General features: G+C 40.3%; 1 protein-coding gene across 2 annotated transcripts in view; it reads right to left on the bottom strand.

Moving 5' to 3' along the window:
* Positions 1-11,517, bottom strand: part of eno4 (enolase 4) — a 24,970-nt gene extending 13,453 nt beyond the window's left edge. The window contains exons 1-4 of one of the 2 annotated variants that reach the window (XR_002169682.1): positions 11,154-11,517; positions 10,361-10,489; positions 4,332-4,516; positions 1,468-1,601 (exon numbers count right to left, since the gene is read on the bottom strand). Coding sequence is in view for 1 of the 2 variants with exons in the window: in XM_019881870.1 (XP_019737429.1) it covers positions 1,468-1,601; positions 4,332-4,516; positions 10,361-10,489; positions 11,154-11,315 (610 nt within the window). In the remaining variant the exon portion in view is untranslated. The remainder of the gene's footprint in view (positions 1-1,467; positions 1,602-4,331; positions 4,517-10,360; positions 10,490-11,153) is intronic. The other variant, XM_019881870.1, reaches the window with a different exon arrangement.
* Positions 11,518-12,673: the final 1,156 nt, after the last annotated feature.

The following is a 12,673-nucleotide window of genomic DNA, read 5'->3' as shown; positions in this document are numbered from 1 at the left end:
TAAGGTTTTTAGTCTTCGAGAGCTAACTATGGCCATCGAGGACTACGAAGCGCCCCGTGGCTGGCTTAAAAGTTCATTGCATGCCAGGAAGTATTTGTTATTGTTAGATTCAGACGAGGATGGACGTTGCATTGCTAAAATGGCTACAAAACGGACCTTTTGATGTCAAGCAGCTAAGACAAGAAGAGCTCTGATGCTGGAAGAGAGGGTAAAAGTGATCAAAATGAAAGACGGAGCAAGCAAAATAAAAGACATTTTCCAAGAAATTGATGTAAGTGAAAGTGAATGCTGATCGTAAATTTCGCAATTTCTTTCCCTTTTTTTCTTTCTACACTGACAATATGAAGTGTCAAATAAGTGTGTGCTCATACTTATGTACTATTGGAATAAAAATAGAGTACACAAACGTTTGTGTGTGCGTGTGTGTGTGCTTACATCTGAGATCAAATTTGCTACAGTGAAAAACCCCCTGTTGTGAAAAATTTCTTGCTGCAAACATGATTTCATTGTAGAGGAGTTTCACTGTAGATAGATAGATAGATAGATAAACATACCTTTATGTAAAAAAATGAAAGTCATGAAAATAGATTTTTTTTTCAGCGCCCACTCATATCGGTCAGGCAGACCCCTCCCCGGCCCTTTGCCCCAGGAGAGAATAAAAAAAATAAAATTATGGCGCCTTGCTTGACCATCCAGCATTTAAGTTGCCCATCCCTGACGTAGACGATTGTACTCTATACTACAATATTGGTGACCAAGGGCCCAAGTTTGGTAAGGCATAACTTCATTTTCATGCCAGGGCAAGTCTGGTCTGGTGTGTTTGGGGATGTATTGCATCTATCTGTGCGTTCCAGCGCACAGAGTTGCCTCGTCCTTGATTTATCTGAGAATTTGGTAAAAGAAAGCAGGATGCACTTGCCGACAATGGTCTAGTTCACGCTACGTCTCACCGCATTTCTGTCCCGCCCATAAGCGCATCTGCAAATTTGGTGACAAAAAGTAGACAAAATTTTTGGCTGGCTAAGAGGAGTGGTAGCAATTTTAGTGATCAAGGTACAGGCAGAACTTCATTAATGTGTGTGATGGAGGTCGTGGTATTTTATTAATAAATACAGACGCATGATCCGTGTCTTAATAGCTCCAATTGCCCATGGCCGACTATATCATCAGCAAGGGGAGAGCTCGCATTTTACCTGCCAATGTCATGCACGGACCATAGCGAGTCTATTTCTGTTTCTGTAATGTCAGGCACGAACATAGTTACTTGTGTGGACTGCGCCTCCGACCGCGATGATTTTGATGCAAACGAGGGTTGCGACTAGGATTGGCTGGGAGAAGACTATTCACTATTCCCATCCCATCCATAAACAATAAAAATGCTCAATAGTTTTCATTGAAGTGCCTCACATATTCCAGCGTGTCCTGTCAGCTATATAAGGTGACCAAAATGTGTAAACTACTCATTACTTTTATCAGCCTTCTTTTCTTTCTTCTTTTCAGGTGGCGGGGACGGTATTTCAACCTCCTGTTCACCAGAAGAAGGACTCTCCTCCTTTTCCTTCATTTCTTTCTCCTCCTGCTGGCGGGCCAGGAAGAAATTGCTGTGCAATGACCAGACATGAAAGAATCACCACAAAGCCGGTTATTTTTGTTTGGCTTTCACATTGAACATTTTATAATTCATCATCACAAACCATGTTGTGATCACATTCTGCATTTAGTCTTTCATGTGTAAATTGGGAGCCGGGGTCAAATAAAAAAATCAGTTTTGGAACAGAAAGAGATACAGTGCAACCAGGAAAGAGCTCTGCAGGTGTGCTGGCGTGAAATGACAGAGGAATAGGAATGTTTCTCTTTTGCTCTTTTTTTTTTGTTTGTTTTTAATTTCAGAGGTGTCTGACAACATTGAATCCAAATGCTTGAAGATGCCTTCCTGGCCAGCGGAGCCTCATAATACAGATGTCAATGCAGCAATGTCACGGCGCGGTTTGAAACACACGCCTCGTTTTGAAAATGTGCTGCAGTTTCACTGCAAATCGTTGGTGTCGCTTCGGCTGGTATTTGGCAAAGACACCACAGGGTGGAATTTCCTTTGCATTTTATAGCCAATTCCAGTAGCCTTCATCACAGTATGTGACTAATCGGTGAACAATCGTGAGATGATGCGCGCGGCATCCTACGCGTGGCGGCAATTTGTTGCGTGTGCACGGCAGGTGTTGCAGAGCGGCCACCGAGGTGCCGCGCGACACCAAGGCGCGTGTTGCAATGCGGCCGTTGTCGCCCGCGTGAGCGAGGGAAGTGTAAAAAGGCCTTTTACACTTTGTCATGCGTCTGAGGGAAATTATTCTTATGTCAGCAATTTATGAAAGGTGACATTGGAAACAACATTGTGGAAGAGATTCAATGTCAATCGTGGTCTGTCATGGCTGCATTTCTTCTACTGCACTGCTTCTTTTGTATTGTCTTTGGATGTTATGTACGGTATATAAAAAATTTTTGTCCAAAAAGATTTACGCCTCTACATGCTGCCATGTCCATTTAATTCTACCAGGTACACTAGTCAATGGCTTACCACTGCTGACTACTTACAATATGTCATCATGTTCCACAGTATCTCACCACTATTCTGCTACAATTGTGTTAATTTCTCTCACTGCTTTTTTTTTTGGCAGGCTTTTGTGTCACACCATGGTATCGTGTTTTGTCACACAACAGGAGATGGCACAAATTGCAAAGATTTTATTTTTTAAATTCCTGATGTCTTGTCTGATCATCTCAAGCAAGTGTTGACAAACATTGACCGGGTATGCCTTCTGGCTGGCCGATAAAATAATTGGGCACCAGCTTGACACCCACTTGCATCCCCATCTCCTTCTCCAAGGTGATTCCTTGCTGAGGCGGATATCCTCAGCTGTTATTCGCGCGATCAATCTGTGATCACTCTGCGCCAGCTGGTTCAATCTGTCAATGATCAATTGTCATGGAAGGCTGCTCTGAGGTGCGGTCTCCCATCACTTACTTACACTGGTTCCACTCAAAGACAAGTGAGTACAACACTTGGCTGGCCACCGGTTCAGGGTGTCCCCTGCCTACTGCCCAAAGACAGCTGGGATAGGCTCCTGCACCCCTGCGACCCTTGTGAGGATAAAGCGGATCGGAAATGGGAAGTGTCCAATTAACCTAGAATTGCATGTTTTTGGAATGTGGGAGGAAACCGGAGTACACAAGAAAACCCACGCAGGCACGGGGGATAACATGCAAAGTCCACACAGGAAGGAGAGAGCTGGAATCGAACCCTGCACCTCTGTATTGTGAGGCCAACTTACTAATCAGTCGACCACCGTGCTGCCGCAAAAACTAATGTTTTTACAAAATACTGGTTTCAATACTCAGATGTAGCGATGGTTACTGAGCCCTTAAACTGGCCCCTGAACTATTAAAACTACAGTATGCATACGCTTAACGGTTCTGTTATTGTTCTTGGAGAAATTACTCAAATTTTCGATTGATTTAAACTCTATGAACGTTATTTTGCATCTCGTTTCTAACAGTCAAATGAATATGTTAATCTCACCTCAAATGTTGCCTCACAACTAGAAACACTCAAGAATGTCTAAGAACAAAACTTTGGACTATTCAAAAAAAGAAATCTAGAGAAGGCAAACCGCAGACTGCCGGAGGGGTTTGCGCACAAGAAGTGGTTCAGAGAGAAATTATTTGATTTGAGATGTGCAGAGAGTTAAAGGTACCAACATTTTGTCCAGGGTTCTTTCATAGTTTTCTGTTTGAAAATATTCTGTTGGAATGCAAAGCAACACCTCATTTTTGCAAATGTAATTTCTGTTGCTTTTGATTCATTACTGCATTTGTCCGTTCCAAGATATTTCAGTGACTAGTGTGGGTTTTTCTTCCTTTAACAGAACAAGAACAATTTTATTGTGTGTGTAAGATCCTTTTTTAAATGCTAGCATTTTAATTTTGGCCAATTGCTTACACGCAATAGTGTTCTGGTGCTTAAACCCAAAATGCATATTATCGATTTTTGAGTAAGATTTGCACTTTCTTGTTTTGAACTCCATGATCTCTGTAAACATTTAAAAAATGCACATGGGAGAAAAAATATACAAGGTCATTTTAAAAAGCCATGTACACTGGATTTTTATGAGACTGGACAAATGGTAGATTCTTTATTTAAATGGTGACTCTTTTTTTTTTGTTTTTAAACAAAATGATTGTTAAAAGTTTAAAACAACACTGATAAGCAAGCCATTTTTGAACTGAAAGTGGCGATGCGGATGTCACTTTACAGACGGACAACAGCTGTATTCTACCTGAGTTTCTGGTCAACTTCTGATTGGTCGCAAGGGGTCTGTCCTTTCAGCATGAGATTCAGAGGTTCAGCTATCCACTGGACAGCAGTCATGACATGGTGCGCTCTCTCCTCACTTTTTGCTTGCCAGTTTGCGAAAGTCTCCTTTTGCCCAAGATGGCTGGAGATGGCGGCAGAGGACATCCTCTAGAAATAAAGAAATAAAATTAGTCCTTTGAACTCTTGTGTTAGGGTCGGTACCGACCCATTTTTAGGCTTTAAACCCATAAAAGTACTGAAAAATTTGTTTATTACATCAAGATTTTTTTTATTATTATTTTGACAGTAACTTCCATTTAAACAAGATGAAATAAAATACATTAATTTTACCAAATTATAAAATGCTCTGGTGAAAATTCTGACCTTTTTTTGTGTCGTTAGGGTCTATTTCGACCTGTTAGTTGTTATACTGTATCATGACACACTGGGCTGTTCGCGAAAACGAAAAGGAAAATATTTTCGTCAACGCATTTTTCACTGGACGAAAAGTAGACAAGACTAAACCTCCATTAACAAACAATAACGGAGTGCAGTTTCGTGGACTAAGGCAGACGAGATGAAAATATTGTTCATTAAATAAAGACTGGGGTAAAATCTATGGTTTTTGTCAAATCCTGTCTGTCGCCTCCTCCTCCTTGGCTAATCAGATGTTGTGCCAAAAGTTACCCCGGGAAAAAATGGTATCCCATGCCTCGAGACCGTGCACACAATGACTGAAAGTGGTTCGACATGACTTGCTTGTATTCATTTAAGGTTTTGAAAAAAAAAAAAAAAAAAAAAAGTGCTTTCATTTGACGATCAATAGCTGCATGGAACGGAAAGCAAGTACTCTTCTCACTCGTGTTTGGCAGTTCTCAGACTCGAGGTTGCGTTCAATGACCACTGAAACAGCAGGGCTTCCAAACATCCATAAAAACTTTTCAACGCACCAAACAATAGCAGTAACTCGTACTGTACAAACCCCATTAAAAAGAAGTTGGGACGCTGTGTTGAACATCAATAAAAATCAAATACAATGATTTGCACATCATGTTCAACCGAGATTTAATTGCATACCGTATACAAAGACAAGATGTTAAATTATTAAACTGATCAACTTTATTTTTAGCAATGTACATAAGAATTTATGGCTGCAACATTCCAAAAAAGCGGGGACAGGTGGCAAAAAAGACTTAAGAAAGCTCATCAAACACTTGTTTGGAACATCTCACAGGTGAACAGGCTCACTGGGAACAGGTGGGTGCCATGATTTGGGTATAAAAGGAGCTTGCCTCAATTGCTCAGTCATTCACAAGCAAAGAGACGATGTTCACGACTTTGTGAACAACTGCGTGTGAAAATAGTCGAACAGTTGAAAGGACAATGTTCCTCAACGTACATCCCTCCATTTTCTGAACTGATTTATCGTGGGCATGCTGGAGCCTATCCCAGCCATCTGTGGGCAGTAGGCGGAGTAAGTACACCGTGAATTGGTTGCCAGCCAATTGCAGGGCACACAAAGACAAACAACTATATGTATTTGCACTCCAAATCACACCTAGGGTGAGAACGGGTGCCCAATACGTCGATCGTGATCAACCGGGAGCTCGCGGACTGCTCCCAAGTCGATCGCTAGGGGTGTTGTGGGAAAAAAAAAACCCAACCCAAAACATTTGTGTGTCTATGTGCATGTTAATATGATGTATTTTTGTGTTAGCGCACACTGCACCCTTAGCATCCTATCAGTCTTACTTTCACAAATAGAATTGAAAAAATAAAATAAAAAAGCAGGTCACCTTTAAACTATGGTGGCGCATGACCTGCATCACCGGAAGTTGTTCATGATCAGCAGTCTGCAATTGCAGCTTGTGATCAGAGCTGTTGCCTGGTCTATGGGAGTAAATCTCGCTGTCTGTGAAGGCTGAAATTGTCTCTTACTTTCGAAAGGGAGTCTCCCAGACGAAGCTCAGCCGAGACTACGAATTGTCAAAGTCAACGATTTCTTACAATCATACATAATGGCAACAAAATCATGGGAGAGTTCGAGGCCAACAGATGGAAAAATGATTGTAAACGGCTTCAGGACACGGCATATCCTAAACTGGAGAAGACATTTTTCTTTTGCTGTACATGTTTATACTGTATTACATGTTTTTACATCAATAAATGTTCATACTGTATTAGAAATTGTAGTTGGTGGCCATTTTATTGGAAATGTTCACAATAAACTACCATTATAATGTATAGATTCGTTATGTTCCTCTAAGTACGTTGTAACGAGGTTCGACGGTAATCATATTTAGCTGAAAGCAGACCTATAAGCCAGCCAAACTTACTCCAAAGGACTTCCCATAGCATGGTAACCACATAACCGGGACATGTCATGTTAACTAGATTCAAGTCACTCAATGTCATAAAACTCCAATCAATCTTCAGAGTTGATGTTAACATATCCATTTATGTCACCTTCAAACATCTGCTGCAAATATTAGAAATATCGGCCCCATCCATCAATCTATCTATCCGTTTTCTAAACCGCTTATCCTCATGAGGGTCGCGGGCATGCTGCAGCCCATCCCAGCTGTCTTCGGGCAGTAGGCAGGGGACACCCTGAACTGGTTGCCAGCCAGTCGCAGGGCACACACAGACAAACAACCATTCGCGCTCACAATCACACCTCCATTAACCTGCCATGCATGTTTTTGGAATATGGGAGGAAACCGGAGAAAACCCACGCAGGCACTGGGAGAACATGCAAACTCCACACAGGAAGACCAGAGCCGGAATCGAACCCTGCACCTCTGCATTGTGAGGCGGGCGTGCTAACCAGTCACCACAGTGCCGACCAAGATCGGTCGAAATATTTTGAATTTTATGAGCATAATGTCTTCCGTGCCATCAGCGTTCATTACAGCTTGCAAACAAAATCGCTTATGGTACTGATAGAGAAATCTATGAACAAAATTGTATCATGTTTAAAGTTTCGGTTAATTTGGGCATGTCTGGACATACTCAGCGCAGAGGTGTCGGCCGTTTGGGCGGAGGGCCTTTTCTTGAGTAATCACGTCAAAGCAAGGGGCGCGAACAGATGGAAGAAGGCTAGATTCAATCACAGAGTGGGAATAAACAAATTGGGAACAAAGAGTTGTTGAATACCAAAAGACAGTTTGGGAACACATTTGTCATCAGCAAATTCTGTGACTTGTGTATTCGGGTAGATCAGATCACTACCAAGGGGCCGGACCGGGGGGGCGCGGTATGCAAATCTCGGGGGCAGTGTCTTTCTTGTATTTTGCAATAAAAGTTCGAACCGACGGAGAGGGAGCCGAGAGTGTGATCATCGGAGCAACTAAACCGTCGTTCGCTCTCAGAGATCCCCTTCGGCGATATTGAAGACAATTTTCCCTGTGTGCCGAGTCATTTCTTTAACTTTGTCCGAGAAAATCTCTGACATGTACATAAAATCCCAAACATTCTGGCGATCTTTCGGATAATTTCAGAGGCTGACAAATACTTTAGTGTCATGTCTCCGACACACATAAAAAAAAGAGTACTTGATGTTAATGTGGCACTCACCCGGCGAATCTTGTCTGGCAGTTTGTCGCAATGCAAGCATATTAGCGCAAAGTTCACTGCAAGTGTTGCGACGTTGCCCACAAAATGAACAAGAAGCATATGGACAATGTTGAGGTGGGTTTTTTTTCCGACACACTCTTAGATTAATTAGTTTGTGTTCCTCATTCCCGGGCATGCGATGGAAGCTCTTGGGAGTCACACCAACACTTTTCTCATCCAGGCAGCCAGTTCAAAACATTGCCCTCGATTGTCCCAGATTCAACTTCTGCTTGTATGTACAACCGACAGCAGAATAACAACTTCCCAAGCCACGCAAGATATTGTTCAATGCAATGAGGGCTAACAATTGTTTGGAAAAGGATGTGGAAAAAAAAAATAACTCAGTGAAACGAAACCCACTGGAACAAATGGGAACATTTTCCCAGCTGGGCGCACTCTGGTTTCTCCGTCAGAGCCCTCAGGAATAAGGTGGATAGTTCATACAAATCCCCTGTACAAATAACTGTACACACGGATGCGAACTACAAACTAAAACTAACTAAAACAACTCATCCAGATATAATAAAATAAAATAATACGCCACACATAATTCAGAATCACTTTAAACCTACTTTTTTAAACATGAAATAACGTATCATAAAACTAAAGCAAGTAAAATTGTCTGTGTTGGAGTTATGTGGTATCAAAATGGGTTCAGAGCTAAAAAAGAGGTGGGGAACCACTAATTTAGGAGTTTGCAATCCGCTGTATTTATTTGGTAAAATGCGTGTCTTCACAGAACCATCACAGGGACATTTGATTTGAATTAGCATCAGTATTAATCGAAATAAATGCATGCAAACATAAAAATGCCTGCAATTACTTTTGCATAAAATGGGATAGTTATGATTTTAGTCTGAGTTTGAAACGGACTGTTATATATATATCGAAATAGAATAAATATGCAAACTTTGTCAGAACATGCTCCATTTCTGGATGTATTCATTATAATTGTGTTGTTTTTCATCAAAAAGATGAAGAAAATGTTCGGTGAAATCATTTTTGATCAGACGGAAATGTTCAACATTATCGGTGCACAAAAAAATGTAAAAGGGTCAAATGTTCACAGTTTTGGCTGACTAAAACCAGATGATGAATAAAATGATGTTTTCTTGGACCAAAATAAAGGCTAAAATGCTCTACTTAAAGTAAAACTTGAAAAAAACAGGCTGAGGTTGACTATATGTGATTAAAAAAAAAAAATCTAACAGGCGCGATTAAAACAGAACCTGAGACTTAATTTAAAAATCGCTGATAAAATTAAAACTAGTTACGTCATTCGGATACATTCCAATCCAAATACATAGCTCCAGTAAACCCAGCTACTCGTGTTTAATTCTTCATTAAAGATGTGAAACAAAATGACTCGTTTACAACTCCCAATTGGCTGCAAGAAATCATAAATGTCATAAAAATAAAATACAAAAAAATAATAATTTTTAAAAAACAATCACCAGGGAACTTGAACCCTTGACGTGAAAGAATGAAGCAAAACCTCGGGTTCGAGACACCACGGGCTGTACAAGTACATAAATTGTACTTGCACTTCAGTGTTTTTGTTTCTAATCGGGCTCAAAGTATATGCCCATGTAAACTGGTGTGTGGTGAAATGTGCATTCTTGTGCCGCGTCCCCAAAGAAGAAGAATCTAAAATCCTTAAAAAAATAAAAAATAAAAAAAAATCAAGGTCTGACCGTTATAAAATAGTGGTGACTAATTGTAATTTAGCGATGATGGAAGCGTGGTTAAAATAACAATGATGGTTCGACGATGACAGACAGGTGGCAGACCGACCAAATTTACACACCCACCTCTACTGAACATCATGCCACCAGTCAAATATGGTTGTGGTAGTATGATGGTTGGTTTGCTATTTCAGGTCCTGGATAAATTGCTGTGATGAAATGAGCAATTATTTCTCTTGTCTACCAGGAAATATTACAGACAAATGCCTGGACGTCAATTTTTTTTCCCCCTTAATCTCAAGTGCTGGTGGATTTGGCTGCAGGAGAATGACCTCGAGCTCACCCGCAAATCGACCGCTAAGTGGCTTAAAAAAAAAAAAAAAAAAAAGGGAAGTTTTGGAGTAGAATCCCTCCACATGGATGCAAAGGACTCTTGATTTCAATGATTGCGGCCAAGGGTGGAAGAAGCAGTTGCTATACATTAGGTTCAGGGAGCAATTATTTTATCAACATTGGGCCAAAAGGTTCGGAGGGGTTTTTTCCGATCATTGCGAAACTGCACTTTATAATTACTGAACTTGGGTTATCTTTGTGAAGTATAAAAACTAGACTGATAATCTGAACATTTAAATTTGAGAAATATGCAAAGACTCAGAAATCGGTATTGGGGTGCAATATTTTAAGGCATTGTGTCTTATTTATTAAGTTTTACCTTTTCCTTATTGCAGATGATGCAAAACACTTCAGCCTCAGCACACAGTTGCCCTCTTGAATCATAGACCTCCTTTCCATTCAATCTGCTGATAAGTGGTTGCGATGAGCGGTTTGTGAAATAGTTTGCCTAGGGAGTCAGTGGTTGGGGAAAACTCATTCAAATATGAATATTCAGGAAGAGTACAGCCAATACAAATATAAAATGCATGCACAGAACACATATAGATGCAAAGAATCTACATAATGTAAATAGTAAAGAAAGCTGCAGGACAAACTAATCAGATTCTTTGTTGCTGTGGGCTATTATGGTGTTGGAATACAGTGTGAATTTTATCTTGGCTATGGAATTATTTAAGTATCATGGTTCTAAAATTGTGATTGTGATTTAATTTTTTCTCACTTGTACCACTATATGCTTTACGTCCTCCCCGAAGACAACGCATGGATAAAGCACTAAAATATGTCTAACCTGTAAAAAGAAAAAGGGATTAAGGTATTATATAATCCTGAAATATTAAGGTCCCGTTGAAGTGATCGCTATCCCCAACATTTTATGTCAAAGACAGCTACAGTAATTTCTGTGGGCCGTTTCTCTTAAATATGCATTACGCACAGAAAATCAGAATGTATTGGCTATTTAAATAGGCCTTCACCACCTGTAAATTCATGTAAACATACCGTAGTAGCTCGTTTGTACGTCACCGAATTAACAATAAAAGGAAAGTGCGTACTTCAAATAAGGTTGGCTGAATATACGTATGCTAAATATCAGGAAGTAAAGTTTAATGCACCAGGTAACCGTGGACGTCCTCGGGGTTCTGGAAGAAAAGCTCTCCCAGTGCTTTCTCAAGCTCCTCGGGTACTCTGTTCGCCCGGTAAAACTCCGCAGCTGCGTTTTTGATTTCGTAGAACTCCTGGTCTTCTTCAGAAAGACAGTTGACGAAAGCAGACATTGTACGGCTGTCGTGTGGTCCTCACTCAAACTGCTGTTTTTTCGTTACCATGGGAGCGGCACGTTTGGGTGACAGTAGGAGACGCGGAAATAGGAAGCATCTCGCAATGCTCTTTCGCGTTCCCTTTGTGACATCCTCATCAAAAAGATTTTTAAAAAATATAACACGTTTAAGCGCACTACGCAGTACGCTCAATGTGGAATTGAATCTGTCACTAAAAGTCGAGTTCCCGTGTTAGTAATTGAATTAAATCACAGATAGTCGCAACATACGGCTTCGACTCCTCACTCATCACACGGATGAAACCCCTCTTTGACTTTATCGCAGTTCAACGCAACTTTAGCGTCAGTGAAAAAAAAAACATTATCCTCAGTGATAGACGTGAATACTTGTCCCAGTAACCTCCACATAGCTCCACTGGCGTCGAAATAAGATGACATAAGCAGGGTCCCATTAGCGTTCGTCTGTCATTTGTCAAGTGCGATTGGAATATAAATTGCTATTTGACGCAGTGAATTTCTGCATCACTGATTAGAACTAGATTAATAAGTATTGTATGCTCTGAACACTGATGATACACCGAAAAGAAACCCGATGTTGAATTTTAGTTCGGTAGGTGGTTGCACAAATTAAAATCTCGCTCCAGATACATTTTAAATCGATGTATTAAATGTCGTAAATTCAACATGTATAGTCTACAATACTGAGAAAAAATGCGGCTGCAACTGACATAAAAATGTACCCAGGCCACTCCAGTAGACTATACATCTACTTAAAAATGTATCTGGATCCAGATTATTTTATTTTATGCAACTACTCGACAAAATGCCATAAATGTTATTTTGCAGCTTTGTTGTTGTTAATCAATTAAATTAGTAAATTCAACAACATTTTTATGGTGAAAACAAGCGAAATAAATTTCACAGATGAATGAAAAGTGTTGTTCACATGGACATTTAAAATGGATGACATGAAATGTCATCTGTATTAGAAAACGGCTGTATCCACTCTTTCGGTGGGATTATTTCCCAATCCTTGTGTTGGGACACAGCAAACACGCCGTCTCCCATGAATATTTGTCAATATCCATTCAAATCCTACGCGATGTGTAAGTAATTCTGTTTGTGATTGATTCACAAAAGCCCAACAAACCCTTGGGCTGAGCATTGTTTTGAAATGGAGATATTTTCGCATCCCTGCATCGAAACATAAATAGCCTATTCGACAAAGGAGTCAATGTCAAAAAGATGGTGTTGGTCTAACAAATGCTATTTATCAACAATGTAGGCCACCAATTTTACTTGTTTAGATTTTTCAGAAACAGACAGTAAAAGTTGGTCAAATAATATGACACACAG

Source organism: Hippocampus comes, unplaced genomic scaffold (assembly GCF_001891065.2).
Source record: "Hippocampus comes isolate QL1 unplaced genomic scaffold, H_comes_QL1_v1.1 scaffold36, whole genome shotgun sequence".
NCBI classification, from domain to species: domain Eukaryota; kingdom Metazoa; phylum Chordata; class Actinopteri; order Syngnathiformes; family Syngnathidae; genus Hippocampus; species Hippocampus comes.
This window is presented reverse-complemented; position numbering and strand designations above follow the sequence as displayed.